Below are 24,055 nucleotides of genomic sequence, written 5' to 3' on the forward strand. Positions count from 1 at the left end.
AAAATTAAGTGTGTGTGTGTGTATGCAGTACTCTGTCTGAGTCAGTTCTCCAATGCCACTGTGAGGGGTTTGAGAATCTAGAACTCAGTTTGTCAGACTTTTGCACAGGCCTGTATCTACATGCTGACCCACTCACTCACTGACTATGCTTTGAGACCGGTCTCCTTGTGTTGCCCAGGTTAGCTTCTGTTAGTATTCTAGCCTCAGTTTTCAGGGGAATCGTGGATTACAGGCGCAGGTCACAACACCTGGCACAAGGTTTTTGTTTGTTTTTTTGTTTTTTTATTTTTCAAAAATAGACTCTTATTTTTAGTGTTATTTTTTTCATTTAAAATTTTATATTATGTATATAGGTATTTTGCCTTTATGTGTGTGGTGCCTGTGGAGGCCAGAAAAGGGCATTAGATCCCCTGCAACTGGAGATATAAATGCTTAACAGGTAGCAATGAGGGTGCTAGGAATCCAACCCAGGTCTTTTGGAAGAGCATTGAGTGTTCTTAACTGCTGAGACATCTCCCCAGCCCCCAGATTATCTTCTATTTATTCCTTGACAATTTCAAACATGTAAACAATGTATCTTTTTGTTTTCTTATTTCTTGAGACAGTTTCACTGTGTAACCCTGGCTGGCTTTGAACTCACATGGAATCCATCTGCCTCTGCCTCTGGTATTAAAGGTGTGTATGCAGCCTCTCCCAGCAACAATGTATCCCACTCCCCAACTCCCCCTCCCTCTTACTATCCCCAGGAGCGTCAACACGGTTGTTGTTTTGGTAACCCAAAGGATTCAATGCTGCCTGTGGCATGTTGATGGATCTTGTTGGCATGAGATTTAAGAACTCGTTTAAGAACTTGCTAGGAAGTCGCGCCTGGTCTTTCTTTCCCTTCCCTCTCTGTGCTATGTCCCAGTAGGCACCTAAAAAATGCTAGGTTTATGTGGCCCCAAATAGGCCATTTTACACATTTTCTGCAGAGATTTGGACTAGGAAATTAAGGGAAGTCACTTTATCATGTTTCCATGACAACTCAAAAGCTGTGACGTTGAAAAACGCGACCGGAACTCACTTTTGCTCTCTGAGAACAGGATGGGGTTGCATTCCTAGGGTTGGGAGAGAAGAGGCCAAGGCTGAGTCTCCCAAGGGCTTTGTTTCTAATCACTTTCACTATCCCGCCCGAGGCAGATTTTCTAAGTCGCGGGGACCCCACCCTGCCAGCTGTCCGGAAAAGCCGGTCGGGACGCTCTCCGGCTCCTAAAGGGCGGTGACTAGCTGTTGGGCCCGCCCCTCCCTCTGAGGAAGGCCACCATTGGTTCTCTTCCAGGCTTCTCATTCTGATTGGTTAGTGAGCGAAGGTCGCTGTGCAGATGCGGCCTAAAGTTTCTTTTGGTTTCCGGTGTCCCTGCTATGGCTACTCCGGATTCGCTGGCGCTGTTCACCGGCCTCGGCCTGAGCGAAAACAAGGCGCGCGAGACGCTCAAGAACGCGGCTCTGAGCACTCAGCTGCGGGAGGCGGCCACGCAGGTGCCTCTCCCTTTCCCCGTGGCCTCCGCTGCCTCCCGTGCGGGGTCCGCATCTCCATTTGCTCCGGGTTTCCCGCTGTAGTGTGGGGCGAGGAAACTGAGCGTCACAGTAAAGGGATTCTTCCTAACTCGCTGGGCATGGGGCTTTTTCTCTGACTCCAGGCTCAGCGGACTCTGGGCTCCGCCATTGACAAGGCTACTGGGACTCTGCTATACGGTTTGGCCTCTCGACTCAGGGATACCCGGCGTCTGTCTTTCCTTGTGAGCTATATAGCCAATAAGAAGATCCACACTGAGCTCCAGCTGAGCGGTGAGACCCCCGCCCGTTGCACCTTCAATCCCTTCCTTCTGCCAAGACTCCTGTTTGCTTTTTCTGTCAAGTTGCTTTCCGGACATCAGGTTCTGGACAGGCACTGGGGCATGGAGGGAGAGACCTGGTATGGACAGGAGAATTCTCACAGAGAGAGAGGCCTGCTTCAGAACACATGCTTCTCTTTCCTGTGGCCTCAGGGCTTAACCTCTTAAGCACCCAAATAGCCAAAATAGTTGCAGTTTCGAGGCATTAAAGCCCTATCTATCCGCTTCTCACTCGAATCTGCGATGTCCAATTGCCTTTCGTTTTTAGCTGCTCTTGAATACGTGCGGAGTCATCCCCTGGATCCCATTGACACTGAGGACTTCGAGCAGGAATGTGGCGTGAATGTGGTGCTGACACCAGAACAGATTGAGGAAGCTGTGAGTCCTTTCCCCCAGGCTCCAGGTGTCTCCGGGTTCTGGCCCCTGGGAAAGAGTGCTGTAGCTTCTCTGCCCAGACCTAGAGTGCGGGTCTCTAGAGTGTTTCTGAAGAGAGAGGCATTCCTGAACCATATGGTTTGACCTTCTGCAGGTGGAGGCCACCATAAATAGACATCGTTCCCAGCTCCTGGTGGAACGGTACCATTTCAATATGGGGCTGTTGATGGGTGAGTACAATCTAAGGCAGGGAGTTACTTACAGGTTGACTGTTCTGGTCCATATATGTCTTCTGTTTGGGGCATATATGAAAGGGAGTTGGGAGGATGAGCAAGGGCACATTAAGTGTTCTGACTGGGCCAAGGTTCTGATCCCTGTGTCAGCTAGGACTTCCTTGGGGAGGAGGGGAAGAAGTACCCCCTTTGCCTCCTTGCAGCTTCTTGTGCCCATACTCTTAGGAGAGGCTCGGGCTGCACTCAAATGGGCAGATGGCAAAATGATCAAGCACGAAGTGGATATGCAGGTGGGTACCTCCCTAAGTGAGGGGGGGAGGGGGAGGAAACAGAGATAGTGGAGCCCAGTGTGGAGGGGATAGCACCTGAGTTGGGCCTCTGAGTTAGCATAAATCACTTTCTGTGAAGCTGTTTCCTCAGCCCACAAATGGGTGATGTGGCTTTCATCTTGATACATTGGCAAAGAACCACGAGAGGTTGATGACTGAGGTAGACTGTTTATCTTGATGCTGGGCCCACATTATTCCTCTGTAAATGGTAACATTTGTTACCTGATTCCAGGATAAGTCTTCAGAAAGGGTAAAGCATTCAAGACCAGTAGAAACGCATGAGGAAGCCTCATGGGTAGAGGCAGGTGGGTCTTTATGAGTTCAAGGAAAGCCTGGTCAACAAAGTGAGGCCAGCCAAGGCTACATAATGAGATCCTATCTCAAATAAGAACAAAAGAAACACATGAGGAGATAAGGTAGGATGGGTTATATAGTATATGGGCTCTTGTGGTGGTGCTGGCAGAGGCCAGGAAGCCCTTGATTAGGTGGGAAGGACTCCATCAGGAGATTCTTGAGAGGCCACTTCTGTCTACGCTTGACTCTGCTGTATGCTCAGGTCCTCCACCTTCTGGGTCCCAAGATGGAAGCTGATCTGGAGAAGAAGCCCAAGGTGAGGCTATGCACCTCTCAGGATCCCTGAGGGTGAAGTAGAAACAGAGTGAGACTTTTGGCTGCAGAAGGGAGTGCCTGAATCCATTTCATCAGCAGATTTCTCCAGACAGAGTCTGACACAATTTCTGTGCTTCTCTTAGGCAGCAAAGGCTCGGCTGGAAGACACACACCGGAAGACAGCAAAAGATGTGGTAGAGAATGGTGAGAAGCCTGAGGCTCCTGTGGTACAGCTTCTGACTTGTGGACATTCTGTCTGAAGGACCTTACTGCATAGGCTTCTCAGGCCCTTGTCTTATTTATCCACCTCTTTTTTTTTTTTTTTTAAGACTGTGATTCCTGGAGTTTCCGTTATTCCCTTTGCCCAGAGACTGGCATTAAAGACCTGAAGAGTTTGGCTCTATAGCTCTTGTCTCTGGAGAAGAGGTGCCTGCTCAGATCTGGTTTCAGGATGTTGATAGCAGCCATGGATATTTTCCTGAGTTGGGTATGGTAGTTATGTAATAGGCAAGGTTCTTGATTTCTTCCCTGTAGGTGAGGTTGCTGGCCAGACCCTGTCTCTAATGGAGCAGCTCCGGGGGGAGGCTCTTAAGTTTCATAAACCAGGTAAGAGGCTACCTTGAAACTCTGGGGTGGGCTGGTGATTAGCATTATAGCGAGTAGAATCAGGATCCTTAGCCGACAGCCTAGTCATCAGATTTGTTTTGATCCTGGCAGGTGAGAACTATAAGACTCCAGGCTATGTAACCACTCCATATACTATGGATCTGCTGAGACAACACCTGGAGATCACTGGGGGACAGGTGTGTGTGTGGAGGGATGTGGCCAGGCAAACACTGGCTTGAGTGCCAAGCTGCCTCTACTCTGCCATGACCTCCCTAGGAAGGGGCGTCTGTTTCTGCAGGGTGGTCTGAGCTCTTAGTCTGTTCTTCTGTCCTGTTCCCTTCACTCAGGTACGCACACGATTCCCCCCAGAGCCCAATGGAATCCTGCATATTGGACATGCCAAAGCCATCAATTTCAACTTTGGTTATGCCAAGGTAAGTATGTGTCTATGTCCCTGGCAAGTAGTATGATTACTGGTTACTCTTACTACTGGATTCTAGAAAGCTATATTTCTGTCTTGCCTTTTGTACCCGATGACAGAGGCCATAGAGGGAAGGCATATGTAACAGGTATCCTCAGGAAATGCTGGGTTCATTGGGAAAAAAACTAAAATGATTTTTTTTTTTTTTTCCTGTTTTTTCAAGACAGGGTTTCTCTGTGGCTTTGGAGGCTATCCTAGAACTAGTGCTTGTAGACCAGGCTGGTCTTGAACTCACAGATATCCGCCTGCCTCTGCCTCCTGAGTGCTGGGGTTAAAGGCATTCGCCACCAACGCCCTACTAAAATGGTTCTTTAGATAGGGCTTTTACTATATATAGCTCTGGCTGTTTTTGAACTCACAGAGATCCACTTGCCTCTGCTTCTCAAGTGCTGGGATTAAAAATGTGTGTCACTATGCCCTTTGGATAGTGGGAGAATTTCTTGAATTCCTTTTAACTTTTTAATTTTTTTAGTGCTGATCATCAAAAGAAGACACTAATTAAAAAATATTCTTTGAGCCAGGCATTGCTGGCGCACGCCTTTAATCCCAGGAAGAAAAACCAAAGGAAAAAAAATATATATTCTTTGGCTAGGTGGTCATGGTGCATTGCCTTTAATCCCAGCACTCGAGAGGCAGAGTCAGGTGGATCTCTGTGAGTTTGAGGCCAGCTTGGTCTACAAAGCTATCCAGAGAAACCCTGTCTCAAAAAACAAAAAACAAAAACAAACAATTCTTCGGTCTGGGAGATGGTGGCATATACCTTTAATTCCAGCACTCAGGAGGCAGAGACAGGCAGATCTCTGGGTTTGTGCCAGCCTGGTCTAAGAGTAAGTTCCCAGGACATTCAGCGCTGTTACACAGAAAGAACTAATTGTGTATGTGTGTCCACATACCTGTACTCATGCATGCACTCAGGCACACTGAGGCTATTGCACATATGTGGATGCCAAAGAAAAGACTGAGTGAGTTCTTCCCATCATGATTTTTCAGATCAAACTCAGGTCCTAAGGATTGTGTAGCAACTGCTTTTGTCTGCTGAACTATCTCTCTGGCTATATTTTACGTTTTGATAAGCTCGAGCTCTGAGTGTGTCGGAGTTTGATGATGTGGACTGTAGGGGCTGATGGCTATGTGGGAGCTCACAGATGCTCCAACTCTTCTAGGCCAACAATGGTATCTGTTTTCTGCGCTTTGATGACACCAACCCTGAGAAGGAAGAAGCAAAATTCTTCACTGCTATTTATGACATGGTGACCTGGCTGGGTATGGACTGGGTGAGGCCTGGACAGGGCTGGTGGTGAGTGGACTTTTTTGTGGGCCATGGCTTTGCTAGTTACTGTTTCTTGCTGGCCATACTATGTCTCTGCTATTCCAGGTTACACACCTTACAAAGTGACATACGCCTCTGACTATTTTGACCAGCTGTATGCTTGGGCTGTGGAACTCATCCACAGGTGAGGCCAGGCCCACAATGTTGAGCCAGGTAAGCTGACCAGGTCATGGGCCACCTGCACATTCGTGTCCCTTTTTCACAGGGGTCAAGCTTATGTGTGTCACCAGAGAGTGGAGGAGCTTAAAGGCCACAACTCTTTACCTTCACCATGGAGGGAACGGCCTATTGAGGAATCACTGCTGCTCTTTGAGGTGGTGTCCCAGAAGGGCAGCTTGGTTTGGGTAGGCCAGTGTGCCAAGGACGAGATGCTCCTGTGTTTAGAGGTAGCCTGAGCTCTTGTTCTCCTCAGGCCATGCGCAAAGGCAAGTTTGCAGAGGGTGAGGCCACACTTCGAATGAAGTTGGTGATGGAGGATGGCAAGATGGACCCTGTGGCCTATCGAGTCAAGTATACACCGCACCATCGCACAGGGGACAAATGGTACACATTGGCGTGGGGGTGTGGATAGGGCCATAGCCAATGGGAGAGGGCAGGGCACTGGCTGGTGGGATTCACTGCCTCTGTTCCACAGGTGCATCTATCCCACCTACGACTACACGCACTGTCTTTGTGACTCCATTGAGCACATCACCCACTCACTGTGTACCAAGGAATTCCAGGCTCGGTGAGGAGGCTGAGGTGATGGGGTGGGTAGGGTCAAGGGGTTCCTTTTTTGTTTAGAGTGTGTATGTGCATGTGAGTGGTTATGTGTGTTCAGATCAGAGGACAACTTGTGAGAGTCAGCTCTCTTCTTCCATTAAGTAGGTTCCAGGGATACAACTCAGTTCTTCAGACTTGGCTGGCATTCAGTGTCTTTACCCGTCGAACCCTCTCACTGGCTTCTAGTGCCTTTTCTATGGTCTCTTCCTGGCCACACAGGTGGCCAGTTCTAACCCTACTCTTCCATCCTAGACGGTCTTCCTACTTTTGGTTATGTAATGCGCTGGATGTCTATTGCCCTGTTCAGTGGGAATATGGCCGTCTCAACTTGCACTACGCTGTTGTTTCAAAGCGGAAGATTCTCCAGCTTGTAGCAGCTGGTGCTGTTCGGTAGGTATGGACTCTGGGTTCACCAGAGGTTGTAGTACTAGTGACTTGTGCTGTTTAAGGTCTTCTGACTATCCTCTGACTATTTATAGGGACTGGGATGATCCACGACTCTTCACACTTACAGCCCTACGACGCAGGGGTTTTCCACCTGAGGCCATCAATAACTTCTGTGCTCGGGTATAATCCAGTGGACTGACTGGGTACAAAGAGGCTAAGTGTGGCTTTGTGGTGTGGCTATGACTGATGAGTTTTCCTGGCAGGTGGGCGTGACAGTGGCACAGACCACAATGGAACCACATCTTCTGGAAGCCTGTGTGCGTGATGTGCTGAATAACACAGCTCCACGAGCCATGGCTGTGCTAGAGCCACTAAAAGTTGTCATCACTAACTTTCCTGCTCCCAAGGTGGGCCTACTTCAGTGTAAGCGTGAGTGCACGGGCATGTGAATGCCTGGACATGGGGGGTCCTAGTATCTGGGATGACTCAGAGACTTATCTCCCGCTATAGCCCTTGGACATCCAAGTGCCAAACTTCCCAGCTGATGAGACCAAGGGCTTCCACCAGGTTCCTTTTGCTTCCACTGTCTTCATTGAGAGAACAGACTTCAAGGAGGTAAATAGGGGTTTACTACTATGTCTGTTTTTGGCATCTTTTAGTATCCTCATCCCTTCTGTAAGTCCATCCCCTTCCTGCTCTACCATGACCCAATCCCTAACAGACATGGGGTTGGGAGAAGCCTTGTATCTTCTATGCTTCTTTTCTCCAGGAGTCAGAACCAGGCTATAAGCGCCTGGCTTTGGGCCAGCCTGTGGGCCTGAGACATACTGGCTACGTCATTGAGCTGCAGCATGTTGTCAAGGTAAGAGGCAGCTGCAGTGTTTCTGGACTGTGTCTGCTAGGGCCAAGATTGATTTGTGTGTAGACAGGAGTCTTAGTCCTAGTCCCTGGTCTGATTGCATCTTCTTACTTCTAGGGTTCTAGTGGCTGTGTGGAATGCTTGGAGGTGACCTGTAGAAGAGCTGATTCTGGAGAGAAGCCCAAGGCCTTTATTCACTGGGTGTCACAACCTCTGGTGTGTGAGATACGCCTCTATGAGCGACTGTGAGTGACATAACTGGCATTGGGGCAGTCACAAGGTGGACTTGCATGCTGTGGTTTGATTCTTGTGTTGCGGTCTGATTCCCACTCTGGCCGCAGATTCCAGCACAAGAACCCTGAAGACCCTGTTGAAGTGCCTGGTGGATTCCTAAGTGACCTGAACCCGGTAGGCTCATGGAGTAGTTGTTGAGGGTGGTGGCTCCCTGAGCTGGATAGCTACTTGAATTCTTTGTCTGCAGGCATCGCTACAGGTGGTGGAAGGAGCATTAGTGGACCGCTCTGTGGTGTTGGCAAAGTCTTTTGACAAGTTTCAGTTTGAGCGCCTTGGATACTTCTCTGTAGATCCCGACAGCCAACAAGGACAGGTGCTTAACTGTACCCCCTACACCGCTACTACAGTGTGCCCTGCAGCTGTGCCCTGTCGTCAACTCCCTACATTCCTTTAGCTTTCACCAGTTAAGGGATGGGATTCATGAGGAATACCATCTAGAGGAAACTGGCTCAGAGGGTTGTTAGGTCCAAGCGCAAAATTTTATAGGGACCCTAACTTTTTTACTCTTCAAAGTAGCATGCGTGCATTGTTATAATCATCATGAAACTAAGGCACCGCACAGTTGTCTAGCCCCTTATCCAGTATTACAGTTATTCAGAACCATACAGGAGGGAGAGTAAGGGGCCTGGTTCTGGGCTGTTGGTCATTTTTCTTGCCTTTCAGCTTGTCTTCAACCGAACTGTCACACTGAAGGAAGATCCAGGAAAGGTGTGAACTGAAAACATGTGGACCTACCTCATCCTGGAGGCTGGGGGTGCCTCACCACCCCATACTCCATTTCAATAAAGAGTACTAAATCTCCATGGAGTCCAGTGTGCTATTTACCTTTCTAGTATTTGAGGCCCCTGGAGACATGCTGTGTGCGTTGGTGGTGATGGTGTGTGCACATGTGATCTGGAAGACTGGGCATCCCCCACAACAGAGGACAGAGGTGGTGACAGAACCACTAGTGCACTTCTTGGTTCTCAAGGGCAGGTGCAGGCCTGCACTTAGTGTGATAACCCTGAGGGCTCCAGAGAGGCTGCTCCACAGTTGTCAGCCCGAGGGAGGGATTTGTGTTTGCGCCTGTGGGGCAGGCAGATCAAGAAAGGCATGACCCCAGGATGATCATTCAGAAAAAAGGCAGCTACTGCTGGAGAACAGTGAGATCAAGCATAAGTGCTGCTGTGGCCTTGTAAGTTTAGAAACCCAAGTCTCCCTGGATGTCTATGCGGGGCTGAGTGAGGTTCCTGACCAGGCTGGACTTCAGCTCAGAAAATGACTTGTGAGGAGTGTTAGGTTGGAGTTTGCCGGGTCAGGGACAAGTGCAGAAGGCAGAAAGGATCGACCACAGGCTGACTGTTGCCTGGGTTGGTGCGAGCTGCTGGTGAGGCTGTAGGTGAGCGCCTGCAGCTTTAAAGCTTTCCACATTTTCCCTGTATACAAACACGAGGCTGCCCAGGGCCCGCTTTAAGGTGGACCTGACTGTGGCAGACTGATGGCAGATGGGAGCCGACGGTGCGCGTTCCAGAAGCTGTTTTCTCCAGAGCAGCAGCAGCCCCGAGCGTTTTCCAGGGGCGGCACAACTGTTAAGCCTGGGCCCAGCCTTGCGGTTTGGGGGGCCACCTTAACCACGAGGCCGAGGTAGGCCGGGCCACGCCTCGCGCGGAACCGTGCGGCCAGGGGAGGCGCACGCGGGACGCCGTAGGTGTGTTCAAGAAGCGCGCTCCTAGACCTCGGGCAGGAGCAAAATAACCCCGGGGCGTCGAACCCCGGGCCTAAGCCCCTCCCCGCCATGCAGGGGCGTCCGTGGGCGTGGCGCTCCTTCGGACAATCAGGGATGCACGCTCCGCGCCACCAGCCTCCCTCTCGGGCAGAAGCGTTCCCTTTAAGTCCGACCGGCAACTCTCGCGGGATCCGACGCCTAGATTCTCGCGAGAGGGGCACTCAGCTCCCATTGGTTGTGAGGGTTGAATGTAAGATGGCGCCCAGGGAGCTGTGAGGAGAAAATCCTGTCGGTCTTGGAGCGGCGACGGCAGAACCGAGGCCCCGGGCGGTGGAGCGGGGCCGGCGGGTAGCGCGGAGGCGGCGGGCGGTGGCGTCGTGGCGGGTGAGGGCTCTGGCGGGGCGGGGAAGCAGGGAGGGCTGTGGCCCGGGGCGGCGGGCCCACTCCACACAACGGCGAGCGGGCGGCGGGCGAGCGGGCGGGCGGGCGGCGCTGCCGCTGGCCCCGGCGGCTTGGGAAGAGAGCGTCCGGGCTCGCGCGCGGGCGGGGGCGGGGAGGCGCGCGCACGAGAGCGCGCGGCGGCGGCGGGCGAGCGGGCGCGCGCACGAGAGCGCGTGTGGTTTTTTTTTTTTGCTCGCGGTAACGCGCGCGCTGTGCGGTCCTCCCGTTGCGCGTAGCCGCTCGACGTGCGCGTCCCCGCTGACTCTCCGCCGCGGCCCGTGGGCTAGAGCGGCTTCCGGGGCGCGCGCGCGCGTCTTGGCGACCCCCGGCTGTGCGGCGCGCGCCCTGCTGTTGGTCGGTCGCGCTGTCCCGTCCGGGGCCCCGGGTGCGCGCAGGGCAGGGCGCCCCTTGTGAAGCGAGGGCCGGCCGGCCGGCAGGCAGCCTGGGGGACGACCGACTCGCTGCGCGGGGAAGGCGGAGGGCCGGGCCCTTCCCGCTCTGGTGACGTCCGGGGCAGCCGCGGCCGAGGTCTGCAGAGGGACGTAGCGGCTTCGCCGTCCGGCTCGCGGCTCCGCGCCGCTGTGAGGCTGACGAGACCGCTCGTACCAACCGAAGAATGCGCCTGTCTAAGCGAGGCCCGTGTACTGGGTGGGCGCTCGGGGAGGGTGCCGCCCGGCTTCGGAAGCCCAGTCCTGCGGGTCCCCTCGGGGTTTCACCTTGTGCTGGTGCCTTGTGCCAAGCAGAGAAGGGGGACCTCACAGGGCCCCTCGTTAGTACCTGCTTCTCTTCCCTCAGAAACCCACTCGTCCATAAGCGCAGTTGATACACGTCACCTCTGCGTGCTCCTGAAAGAGATCTTGTAATGTGTGTGGTACCAAACTCTCTGAGCTCTAAAAAATTCCGCTTTAGACCCTTAGATGCTGCCCCCCACGCCCCCGCCCGGGTGGGAGGGCCTTGCTTTTCAGTGTGGAATAAGGGCCGCTTCTTCACATTGATAAACTCGATCAATGATCTGCCTTTTTTTTTTCTTTTTAATTTCTAAAGTATCCGGCAGAAATTACTAAAATCTGCCCGTGTCACGGTAAAAACCAAGTGACCGTTATAACTCCTTAGCTTTTCTTTTTTTTTTTTTTTTTTTGTCCCAGCGCTGTGATCTGGTGTCAAGGAAATTCTAGGTTTGTGAAGGAGAAATATGCACCTCTTTTCCAACACAAAACATCTGCTAGTTTATTAGACAGCTTTGCTCTGCTAAGGTAGAGGAAAAGCAAGCTAAAGGGAGTAATAGTAGAAATCAAATTTGATAGTAATGTTTTTTTTTAATACAATGTATTTTTTTAAGAACAAAGTTAAAACTTAAAAAGAGGCTGAGGATGGAAGGAACTTCTTTGTTCTGTCTTCTTCAGAATGTTAGAAGTCTTAAGAACTCAGGACAAGCTGCAGACATACATGCAACATGGTGACTGGTGAGTTAAAATCATTCATATGCTGGAAGTATGTGTGCAGTCCGTTACCCCTTCCTCCCTTGGTAATACTGCAGCTTTACAAATCCTGTCATTCATTCTTGGTGTTGTCTGCTAGAAACCACTAGCTAGCTACTAGAGGGCTGCAGATGTGGGAAACTGTTGCTTGGACGATGGTCCCTTAAAAATCTAAATAGACGAGCATGCAGGATTAACATTACATTACAAAGCATCAAGTAAGAACCTAAATTTTTGGGGGTTTTTGTCTTTTTTTTTTTTTTTTTTTTTTTTTTTTTTTTGTTTTGTTTTTTGAGACAGGGTTTCTCTGTTTATTTCTGGCTGTCCTGGAACTCGTTCTGTAGACCAGGCTGGCCTGGAACTCAGCGATTCTCCTGTGTCTTCGTGTGTGCTGGGATTAAAGGCACGCTTTGTCTGCAAGTACATCCGCACATCAGAAGAGGATATTAGACAGTTGTGAGCTGCTATGCCGGTGCTGGGAATTGAACTCAGGATCTTAGGAAGAGCAATGAGTACTCTTAACCACTGAGCTATCTTTCCAGCTCCCTAAATGGTTTTTCAAACAAAAAACAAAACAAAACCAAAAATTGTCTGATTTATTGAGGATGTGTTTATAAACTTTTTGTACCTTTTAAGCTTACTTACTCTGGATTATCTTTTTTAAAATTCCATCAACTATTATTACCTGGTAGATACCTTTTAGTCCTCTGGGATAAGCTTTTCTATTTCTCCAAGAACTTACACAGTTCTGTATCTCCTTACAAAAGCTTATGTTGATGTTGTAGCTCCAAACAAAAGCTCAAAAAGTGGTTGAATTCTGCTGTGAATTTAAGTTACTTGCAAAAACAAAAACAACACAAATCAAAACCCAGTTAGGGACTTTGGGTGGGGCTGTTCTTTTTTAACAGCAGCTTCAAAATCAAGGGTGTCTTCTGTGAGCTTGCATGCTTTTAGTCAATAGTGGTTTGTACTTGATGTGCCATGCTTCTTACTTCTCTGCTGTTTAAATGGCCATGCTTTATCTCTCTGACTTAGAATGAGGTATTACCTTTTCTTTGCCCCTCCTGCATTTGGTCCCAGGTGTAAGTCCTCTGAGCTTCAAATTTTCCCCTATAAGATTTGATTGTGATTTCTGTTTTTTAGTAGGCTTTTGTCTGTCTGTTTTCGTTGTTTGGTGCAGGGGCTTGAACCTAGAGTCTGCATATGCTGAGCACGCACTTAACACTAAACTACTTCTCTGGCTCTGGGTTGTGATTTGTCTTACTAAGCTGACTTGACTGCATGAAGAGAGAAGATGTGAATTTTTGTTTCCTTTAAACGGGAAAGGAATGGTTCTTTGGACCCACTTAGAAAGTTGATCTTTTTCTCTTTGAGACGGGGTTTTAGGAATTTGGGGCTGACCTGTTGCTGTAGAACAAGATCTTGACCTTCTGATCCTCTTGTCTCTGCCTCCCAGGTGCTGCGATTATAAGTATGTTAACACCAAACCCATTCTATGTGGGTTGGAGAGCAAACCCTGGGCTTTGTACATACTAGACAAGCACATTCTCTCTTAAGGTTGTGAAATATTTATGCACTGTTTACAGATCAGATTAGTGTAACTACATCTAAGAAGTAGAATGCCATCATCCCTGTATCCATTCCTCCTCATAGCATCTCAGTTTTTGGAGACAGCTAAACTCAATCTCATATTTTAAAAATGTGTATGGGTGTTTTGTCTGCATGTATGTCTGTGCACTATTTACATGCAGTGTCATCAGAACCAGAATAGGGTAGGGTGTTAGATCCCCTGGGACTGGAGTTAGAGACAATTATGAGATGCTATTTGGGTGCCAGGAATCAAACCCGGGGCTTCTGGAAGAGCAGCCAATGTGATTAGCTACTGTTAAACCATTTCTTCAGCTTGATAATCTTGTTTTTTTGTCTTTATATTTACCACCTTTGTATCCCTACACACATTTTTAAAAAATCTGTGTATACACATGATTATTTATGATTATTATTGTTTTCAAGACAGGGTATCACTATGTACTCTGGCTGCTGTTGAATTTACCGTGTAGACCAGGCTGGCTTTGAACTCACAGAGATGCACCTGTCTCTGCCTCCCGAGCTTATTTTATTATTGTTTAATGTGTGCAACTCTGGTAATTGATGTCCATTTCTGTATTGTTTTGTTGATACTCCATAATTTTCTGTCTCATGCTGGTAAATATCTGAATTGCTTCTAGTTTATAGATATTAGTGCAAATAATTTGCATGTATTTGGCTGTCATATACATTTAAGGTTAGGGTTGCTTGGTTTTATGGACAGGGTATTTTCAACTTTACTAGTCAATGTTGGTGGTTGTACCAATTTACGGCCAATCGGTATTTGGTAAAAATATGGATTTTAAAAGTGTGTGTTGTTTAAAAATGTAACAATGATGAAAATGCCCTTAAATCTCAGTAAAGGCGTGGGATGGATGAGTGGCCCCAGGCCACTCATGTATGACAAACTTTGTGTGGTGGGTTACTATCTGTAATAAAAGAAATAGGTTTTCCACTGTGCTTCTTTGGCAGTTAATGCCTTGCCTTATTTAGAATAAATAGGATTGTCGTCTTAAAAATTATTTTTTTAACGTGAAGATGCAATTTATTTATTTATTGGTTTTTCGAGACAGGGTTTCTCTGTGGTTTTGGATGCTGTCCTGGAACTAGCTCTTGTAGACCAGTCAGGCTGGTCTCGAACTCACAGAGATCCATCCACCTGCCTCTGCCTCCTGAGTGCTGGGATTAAAGGTGTGCGCCGCCAATGCCCGGCTGTGAAAATGCAATTTTTAAATCAGACTAAGCTATGAGGAACCATTGTCAGAGTTAGGTACCGTGAGAGAGGTTTGGGTCTCAAGAAAGAGGCAAGACTGAGGCAACTTGGGCTGTCTTCTCTTAGAATTTCAGAACCTCAAAAAAACTTGGCTATTTCAAAGGTAGTGAGTTACATTGATTGTTGCAGTCAGTCATGGGTTGACCTCCTTGTTATACGATTCCCCCTTTACTGCTGTACTGACTAATACAAACAAATCCTAAACAGCAGAAATAAATGGCTCAAGAAGGGGTGAGTTTGGGGAGTACTAGAATCATCTCCTCTTGGTTTTTTGAGACAGGGTTTCTTTGTGTGACAACCCTAGTTGTCCTGGAGCTCACTCTGTGTAGACCAGGCTGGCCTCGAACTCACAGAGATCCATCTTCATCTGCCTTTGGTGTACTGGAATTAAAGGTGTGGCACCACCACCTCCTGGCTAGAATCCTCTCTTAATGCATAAATGGAAAGAAAGAAATGAATTGGGGAAAGCACCCTTGGAAATGTTTTTTGAGTAATTGTTTCTGTGAGTACTGTTGTGTTCTAGTAATGATATAACAGCTTGTATATTAAACTTCAGTCAGGTGCCCTGTTAATAGTTCTGCTAAACCAAGTAGAGTGAGGCAAATAACTAGCCTAGAAAAAGTGAGTGAGTGCCTTGGATCTATTGGTGGGAGCTGGTTTGTCTTTATTGTTCTTCAAAGCCCCTGTTTATAGTCTCTACCTATTGGGAGCGCTACTGTGTTTTCTCTTTCCATTGTTCATCTCACCTGATTGCAGATACTGGGGGTACTCAATATATTTCCACAGCTTTGTGTTTTTTACAAGTCTTACAATTTCTCTGCTGCTTTTCATCTTGGCTTTGGCTTGGCACTAATTAGGAGTCTTTTGTCTCTGAGTATTGTGGTGGGTGGTTTATCTATTATGGAGACTCAGCCTTTGTGTCTTGTAAGCAACATCTTGAAGATTTTAACACCCCTCATTATGTAAATTTTGGTGTTTGATGATTTTGTTAGTAAGAGTTGAAGATTTTTAGGGAAAAGCATACTACTCACAGAAAGAATTGTTTCTGTCTTACTGTTGCAATATAACCATGGGGATAGGGGATGATGACTTGTTAAGTATGTTGCTTGTTAATGCAACTTGTGAAGTAGAGCATTGCATAAAGGAAACCTACATTTATCATCTAATTGGTAGTGTCCTGATATTTGGACTTTTTTTCTCTTAATATATAAATTATTAGCTATTGTTTTGTTTTGTATTTACACATCTAATGTATGTTTCTGTGTCATGAAATATTTTCATAATTGTATGTGGCATTGGGGTAAGAAACAACTTCCTCATTCCTTTTTTGGATTTGTTTTGTTTTTTTCTTTTTCTTTTTTTTTTTTTTTTTTCCTTTGAGACGGGGTTTCTTTGTGTAGCCCTGGCTGTTTTGGAACTTGCTCTGTAGACCAGGCTGGTCTAACTCAGAGATCCCCCTGCCTCTGCCTCCAGAGTGGTGTGTGCACCACCACTACCTGGCTTCCTCATTTCATTTTTTTTAAAGATTTTATTTATTTGTTATGTATACAACATTCTGCTTCCGTGTATAAATGCACACCAGAAGAGGGCACCAGATCTCATAACAACAGATGGTTGTGAGCCACTATGTGGTTGCTGGGAATTGAACTCAGGACCTCTGGAAGAGCAGTCAGTGCTCTTAACTTCTCAGCCATCTCTCCAGCCCTCATTTCATTTTTGACAGACCTTTTTCTTAGTTTAATTAATTTTTTTGTTTGTTTGTTTAGCCAGGCTGGTGTAACCTAGGCTTGCTTCAAACTTGCTATGTAGATTTGTAGACCAGGTTGGCCTTGAATTCACAGAGATCAACCTGTTTCTCTACCTCTGGAGTGCTGGGAATCCGGCTGTGTAAGACATTTTTTAAAATGAAGTTCTCCCTTGAATCTATTTGTTAAAAGTGTTTTAGCTTCCTTTGATTCTTTGTTTTATTTTATTTCATTTGTGTGTTTTTGTTTTGTTTTGTTTTGTTTCAAGGTAGTTTCTCTGTGTAGCCCTAGCTGTACTGGAACTTGTTCTGAACTGGATCAGGCTGACCTTGAACTCAGAGATCCTTCTGTCTCTACCTCCTATGAGTTCTGGGATTAAAGATGTACACCACCACGCCCTGCTGGGTTCTCTGATTTTATTTGTAGTGAATTAGCCTAGAACGTTATTATCATTGGGGATCTGAGTGTCCTATTTTAAGCTATATCCCCCATATAATGGAGATGAAAAACTGATACTTCAGCATTGTAGAAGACATGCTAATAGGTTCTTATGTAACCTCACTCTAGTCCCCTTTAGAGTAGAAGGTTGTTTGTGATTAGATAACAGTCCTACATGTTGTGAACTTTATAATATTGAGGTATTGAGGGTTTTTGGTTGGTTGGGTTTTCAAGACAGGGTTTCTCTGTATAGCCCTGGTTGTCCTGGAACTCACAGAGAGCTGCCTGCCTCTGCCTTTTCTGAGTGCTGAGACTATTAAAGATGTATGCTCCCACTGTGAGATACTGAGTATTTTTGAGACAAGGTTTCCTGTATCCCAAATTTCTTTGTAGTTGAGGATGACCTTGTGCTTCTGATTTTCCTGCTTTATACCTCCCTAATGAACCACTGTGTCCGGTTTATGAAATTTTGGAGATTGAACCCCTGAAAGACAAGCACTTTACCAACATGCCTAGCCCTGCTATTGGGTTTTTATTATGAGAGACATCTTAAGGAAATTCCAGGATTGATAGATTTTGGGTCTCTAGAGTGAGTCAGTAAATTTGGGTCAGTCACACTGAAAACCTGCTTTGAATCTAATGAAGCTGGGCATGGACATTTTAATCCCAGCACCTAGAAAGGAGATACAAGAGGGAGGCAGAGGCAGATGTATCTCTGTGAGTTCCAGTACAGCCAGAGCAACACAGAGGAACCCTGTCTCGGAAAAAAAAAACCAAAACCAACCATACAAAAAAGATGTGTAAGAAGGGCAAAAGAGTAATTTTCAGGGCAGGTGTGGTATCCCATGCCTTTAATCCCACTCCTAAGGGTAGTGGCCTGGAAATGTTGAGTTTCTATAGGATAAAGGCATATCTATTCTTGTGTTGTTTTTCTCCTTCTATTTTTCTTTTTTAAATTAAGGGCCAGGTATGATAGTGTATACCTTTGATTCCAACACATGGACTACAGAGACAGGCAAATCTCCAGCTTGCTCTACATAGTGAGTTCCATGCCAGCCAAGGCTACGTAGTGAGACCCTGTCTCAACATTTTTTTTTCTTTTAAATGTTTATATGTTTATGTGCTTCTCTTTGGTTTCACTGTTGGCACTGGATATGTAGTTTTTATTCCTCCCAAGATGTGTACCAACAATTTGAGAAAAGTAGTACACTTCTTAGTGTATTCAACTAGATCGTTCAATTTGTGGTCATGAGTTAAAGATGTAACAAGAAGAAAGAATCTTTCATTTTATTCATGTGTGTATGTGTCTGCCAGTGTCAGTAGGGGGTCAGAAGACAGCATTGAATCTCCTGAAGCTGGAATTGCAAGCGGTTGTAAGCTGCCTCACGTGGGTGCTGGGATCTGAAACTGCATTCTCTGGAAGAGCAACAAGTGCTGTTAATCACTCAGCCATCTCTCCAGCCCCAGAAGAGTTTTAATTCTCCCGCTTACACCTTGAATTATAAATATAAAATGTATATGTGCACCTGTCAAAAGTGAACTATTTAAAGAGGAGTGGAACACAGTTTTGTCTTCCAGGAGTTTTAAAGTCAGATGGAAGAAAGTAGATGATTATACCCACAAACATGAAATCTGTAACATAAGGTCGAACGTCTCAGTAGTAAAAGAGAGACTAGTGTTTATTGCTTGACAGCTCAGGGGAATAAATCACTTTTCCAGACATTTGAGATCAACTGAGAGCCCTTTTTGGCAAGAAGCTTCACTTGGCTTGTGTTACTCTTTCACCTGTGGCTGCTTTTGATGGGACTTAAGATGGGGCTACCTAAAAGAGGACACTGCAGATAGTGTTGACAGTCAACTTAGTGTCCATAGGTCATTGTGCTTTTTGTTCTTGTTAGCTTGTTTTTAAACTTTCATTCATTCATTCATTCATTCATTCATTGTGTGCATGCGTATGGAGGTCAGAGGATGATTTGTGGGAGCTGGTTCCTTTCTTCAATAGTATATGTTGTGGGGATTGAACTCAGGTCACAGGTCTTGAATTTTACTCTTTAGCCATTGTTGGCTCTTTTGTTTTGAAAGTCTTGTTGGTTGATTTTGCTGGTCTTGCAGATGACCTTGAACTTCTGGTTCCCTGGATTCTCCTGAGTGCTGAAAGTAACATGGCAGACCTGAAACTTTCTGTCATTCTTTTTAGTGTTGAGGACTAAACCCTGGGCTTTGTGCATGCTAGGCAAACAAGCATCTGCCAACTGAGTTACATCCCCATCCCTTATTTTTGTTTTTGGAGGCAGAGTCGAATGATGTAGTCCAACCTGGCCTTAAACTTGTGATCCTCCTGATTTGGCTTCCCGAGTACTGGATTGTGGCTCTGCCTGGACCCAGGTCATTTTTGTCTTAGATACTTGATGAAAAAAATGTACAAAATTGATTTCTGAATTTTAGTAGTAACTTAGTTATTTAAGGTACTAATCAATTCCTCTCAGTTATTTTAAACTTATTTTTATTTTATGTGGATATGAGTGTTTTGCCTACACGTACCACATGCATGCCTCCTGCCTGCCACACAGGCTAGAAGGGGTGTCATTGTCGGATCCCCTGGAAGTGGAGTTACAGATGCTTGTGAGCTATCATGTGGGGGCTGGGAATTGAACCCTGGCCCTCTGCAAGTGCTTTTAACCACTGAGCCATCTCACCAGCCCCACTTAACAGTTATTTTAATAAAATTAGTTAATATTACATGGTACTACTGCCTGTTTCTCAAGTATTTTTCCAAGCACTACACACGCATATATTCTCTCTCATGTTAACTCTGAGGTAAGTGCTATTTTATTCATTTAATAGAAAGAAAAAAATGAGTTTAACAGGTTTGCCTAGAGTTGACACATTTGATGTCAAGATGCAATATGGAATCAAGTAATATTGCTCCAGAGACAATGTTTTTTAGCCAAACTGCAAAGGATATGAGCAGTGGGTGGCAAAATGAGATTTGGTCTTTCCTTTTTCTTTTCCTTTCCTTTGCTCTTTTCTTAATGGTGTGTGGGTATATGAAGTATGTAGTTCTCACTGCCCTCTGACTTGGCCATTCTCTTGGCTCACTCAGCTGGGATTACATGTGAATAGGTGAACAAGAAGTGCACTAAGTCCAGCAGATTTTTGGTGTTTTTCTTGTGTATTTGTTTGTGTGTTTTCAAGGCAGGGTTTCTCTGTGTAACAGTCCTAGAACTCACTCTGTAGACCAGGCTGGCCTTTAACTCAGAGATCCACCTGTCTCTGCCTCCTGAGTGCTGAGATGAAAGGTGTGTGCCACTATAGCTCAGTGATTTTTGGTGTTTTTAGATTTTATTTATTTATTATGTACACAGTCTTCTGCCTGCACTCCAGCAGAGGGCACCAGATCTCATTCAAGGTTGTCGGGAATTGAACTCAGGACCTCTGGAAGAACAGTCAGTGCTCTTAACCGTTGAGCCATCTTTCTGTCCCGATTTTTGGTGTTTATAATGGGAGATAAAAAGGTGTACACCTTTAATCCTAACACTCCGGGAGGCACAGGCATGTGGATCACTGAGTTCAAGGGCAGCCTAGTCTACCAAGTGAGTTCCAGGACAGGCTCTAAAACAATACAGAGAAACTCTGTCTCAAAATAAATAAATAAAATAAAATAAAAATAAAAAACATGCCCCTGGCTCTTTGTTCTTGCTAGATGGTATACATAACTAACTCTGTACGATACCTAGTAGTGGAAATAAAACATTAATAGGGCCAAGTGGCCAGCTTAAGTTACATAGTGAGACCCTGTCTCAAAAAGCAAAGAAAGACATGTCAATAAGTATCTGCTCCTTACTCCCCTCCCCTTGTTTGGTAGTCTTTTTTGTGATGATAAGAGAAGCAGAGTCTCACTCTGTAGACCTGACTGGCCTGTAATTTCCTATGTAGACTACATTGGTCTGGCTCCCAAGTTCTGAGACTAAGAAAGGTATGTGCCACCAGGCATGGCAGTGAGTGACTTTGCTTGCCACATGACTGTCCTAATTCTTGTTGTAGAAGGGATGTGATTGGCCTGGTACTGGATGGAAAATGTCATTTCAGCCTGTTCTGTCTAGTACTTAAAGAATGTGTTTTGAGTTTTGTTTTAGTGTGATAGTTTGGTTTAAGAAATGTGGAAGGGAGCTGAAGAGATGGCTCAGTGGTTAAGAGCACTGGCTGTTCTTCCAGAGATCCTGAGTTCAATTTCTAGCACCTACATGGTGGCTCACAGCCATCTGTAATGAGATCTGGCCTGCAGGGATACATGCAGGCAGAACACTATATACATAAAACATAAATAAAACTTAAGGGAAAAGAAAAGAAATGCTGAAGAAAGGCATATTACACTGGCTTATACTTGTAATCCCAGCACAGTGGTTAAGAGCACTGGCTGTTCTTCCAGAGATCCTGAGTTCAATTTCTAGCACCTACATGGTGGCTCACAGCCATCTGTAATGAGATCTGGCCTGCAGGGATACATGCAGGCAGAACACTATATACATAAAACATAAATAAAACTTAAGGGAAAAGAAAAGAAATGCTGAAGAAAGGCATATTACACTGGCTTATACTTGTAATCCCAGCACTCAGAAAGCTGGAGGAGGAAGACTACCTTAAATTCAAAACCAGCCCAGCTACATAGAATTGTAGATGTGTCTATACATTATCTTGTATGTATACTACTGATAATAATGAGAAATCTAAACATTAAAAACAATACCGCCAGGCGTTGGTGGCACATGGCTTTAATCCCAGCACTCGGGAGGCAGAGGCAGGTGGATCTCTGTGAGTTCGAGACCAGCCTGGTCTACAAGAGCTAGTTCCAAGACAGCCTCCAAAGCAATACAGAGAAACCCTGTCTCGAAAAACCAAAAATAAAAAAATAAAATAAAAACAAAAATACCTCACAGAGGCCAGGCATAGCACTCTCAAGGCAGATGTAGGTGAATCTCTCTGTGGGTTTAAGGCCAACCAAAACCAAAGGTTCATGGTGAGATCTTACCTTTTTTTTTTTTTGAGTTTTCAAGACAGGGTTTCTCTGTAGCTTTTTAGACCAGGCTAATTTTTTGTTTTGTTTTTTGAGACAGGGTTTCTCTGTAACAGCCCTAGCTGTCCTGGAATTAGCTCTGTAGAGCAGGTTGTCCTCGGACTCACAGAGATCCACCTGCTTCTGCTTCCCAAGTGCTAGAACTAAAGGCGTTTGCCTCCACTGCCTGGTATAAGATCCTATCTTGTAAACAAACAAAAAACCCTACAGTTTATTTTGGGGGTAGGGAAAGATGGTATAATAAAACATTTATTTGGAATATACACACATTCCATTTTCACTGTCATTGTGTCTGTGCATTTCAAGACACATAAACAGTGGGGTTTGCCTGGCATTGGTGACACATGCTTTTAAGCCCAGAACTCGGGAGGCAGAGACAGGCGGAACTCTGTGGTTTCAAGGTCAATCTGGTATTCAAAGAGTTCCAGGACAATCTCTAAACCTTCAGAGAAACTCTTGTCTGGAAAAAACAAAAAACAGTAGAATGGTTGGTAAGATGGCTCAACAGATAAAGCCATCTATTGCAAACCCGATGACCTGAGTTTGATCCCTGAGATCCACATGGTGGAGAGAACCAACTCCAGTGGGTTATCCTCTGACCTCTACACGCATGCCTTGGCATGTGCATGCTCCCCTCCCAATAAATCAATGTTAAAAAAAAATCAGCAATGTTAACAATAGCAAAATGTTGACTGTCCATTTTAATTCTAGGAACCCTAAGGACTCTGCAATATGAATAATTCTCTGGAGAACACCATCTCGTTTGAAGAGTACATCCGAGTGAAGGCGAGGTCTGTCCCGCAACACAGGATGAAGGAATTTCTGGACTCACTGGCTTCTAAGGGACCAGAAGCTCTTCAGGAGTTCCAGCAGACTGCTACCACCACCATGGTGTACCAACAGGGTGGGAACTGCATTTACACAGACAGTACTGAAGTAGCTGGGTCTTTGCTTGAACTTGCTTGTCCAGTCACAACCAGTGTTCAGCCACAAACTCAGCAAGAGCAGCAGATCCAGGTTCAGCAGCCACAACAGGTTCAGGTAAGAGAAAATATTTAGTTGAAGCCTGTTAGTAAACTTTTCTCTCACAGGTTTTGGTAATTACAATATACCTATACAGATATTAGAAATGTTGGAAGTTATTTAACCAAATGGGGAATTCTCCCCCCTCCCCCCAGGGTTTCTCTTTGTAGCTTTGGAGGCTGTCCTGGAACTAGCTCTGTAGACAGGCTGGCCTCAAACTCACAGAGATCCGCCTGCTTCTGCCTCCCAAGTGCTGAAATTAAAGGTGTGTACCACTGCCCAATGGGGAGAATCATTCATATTTAATGTGGATTGATGATATCTTTGGTCACAGTAAACTATAAAAACTGCACAGTAAACTAAAAACTGTAGGTACTTGCTGTTTGCTTTAGAGAGCACAAACTACAGAAAGTAGAGGCTAGCAATGAATTTGGATGTGACAACTTCTGTGATTGGGTCTTTCTTTCTTTCTGTGGACAGTCTGAGCAAAAAGCACAGAAAAGCTAGTTTTGGCTCATTGTGGAAAGTGGCATTTGGAACTTGCTTTAAAATTAAAACTGATATGGTGATCTTAATTTAGCTTATACATCTCAAATAACCTATAGATTTCTAGGTTGGCATTTTTTAAATATTTATTTATTATGTATACAATATTCTGCTTCCACTAGAAGAGGGCACCAGATCAGATGGTTGTGAGCCACCATGTGGTTGCTGGGAATTGAACTCAGGACCTATGGAAGAGCAGTCAGTGCTCTTAACCTCTGAGCCATCTCTCCAGCCCCTAGGTTGGCATTTTCTACCTGTTAGCCTCAGATAATGCTAACATTAAGCTTACTCAGAATGGAGGAATGAGCTGGGCGTTGGTGGCGCACGCCTTTAGTCCCAGCACTTGTAGGCAGAGGCAGGTGGATCTCTGTGAGTTTGAGACCAGCCTGGTCTACAAGAGCTAGTTCCAGGACAGGCTCCAAAGCCACAGAGAAACCCTGTCTCAAAAAAAAAAAAAAAAAAAAAAAAAAAAAAAAAAAAAAAAACAGAATGGAGGAATGAATACAATGGCTGATGAGACAAAGTTTTTCTTTTTGGGGATCTCTAGATGAAACAGTAGTCTCCTCCGAGTAGTTTTCTTGGCATTGTATTGTGGCAGGGTTTCAT

At 45.8% G+C, this 24,055-nt stretch overlaps 2 protein-coding genes across 2 annotated transcripts in view; both read left to right on the forward strand.

Moving 5' to 3' along the window:
* Positions 1-1,359: 1,359 nt before the first annotated feature.
* Qars1 (glutaminyl-tRNA synthetase 1) lies at positions 1,360-8,942 on the forward strand. Its single transcript, XM_027414579.2, has 24 exons — positions 1,360-1,518; positions 1,680-1,827; positions 2,143-2,252; positions 2,404-2,479; positions 2,708-2,772; positions 3,368-3,421; positions 3,564-3,624; positions 3,955-4,026; positions 4,138-4,223; positions 4,374-4,460; positions 5,671-5,770; positions 5,883-5,961; positions 6,043-6,151; positions 6,250-6,380; positions 6,472-6,564; positions 6,852-6,989; positions 7,079-7,166; positions 7,250-7,393; positions 7,497-7,601; positions 7,756-7,848; positions 7,963-8,090; positions 8,187-8,253; positions 8,327-8,452; positions 8,803-8,942. The coding sequence occupies exons 1-24, from the start codon at positions 1,402-1,404 to the stop codon at positions 8,851-8,853; spliced, it is 2,328 nt and encodes a 775-aa protein (XP_027270380.1). The 5' UTR covers positions 1,360-1,401; the 3' UTR covers positions 8,854-8,942.
* A 1,796-nt stretch (positions 8,943-10,738) lies between these two features.
* Positions 10,739-24,055, forward strand: part of Qrich1 (glutamine rich 1) — a 35,850-nt gene continuing 22,533 nt past the window's right edge. The window contains exons 1-3 of the mRNA XM_027414582.2: positions 10,739-10,933; positions 11,689-11,748; positions 22,592-22,921. Of these exons, the coding sequence (XP_027270383.1) occupies positions 22,613-22,921 (309 nt within the window). The 5' untranslated portion in view covers positions 10,739-10,933; positions 11,689-11,748; positions 22,592-22,612. The remainder of the gene's footprint in view (positions 10,934-11,688; positions 11,749-22,591; positions 22,922-24,055) is intronic.

The sequence above is a fragment of the Cricetulus griseus genome, chromosome 4, assembly GCF_003668045.3.
Source record: "Cricetulus griseus strain 17A/GY chromosome 4, alternate assembly CriGri-PICRH-1.0, whole genome shotgun sequence".
Classification (NCBI taxonomy): domain Eukaryota; kingdom Metazoa; phylum Chordata; class Mammalia; order Rodentia; family Cricetidae; genus Cricetulus; species Cricetulus griseus.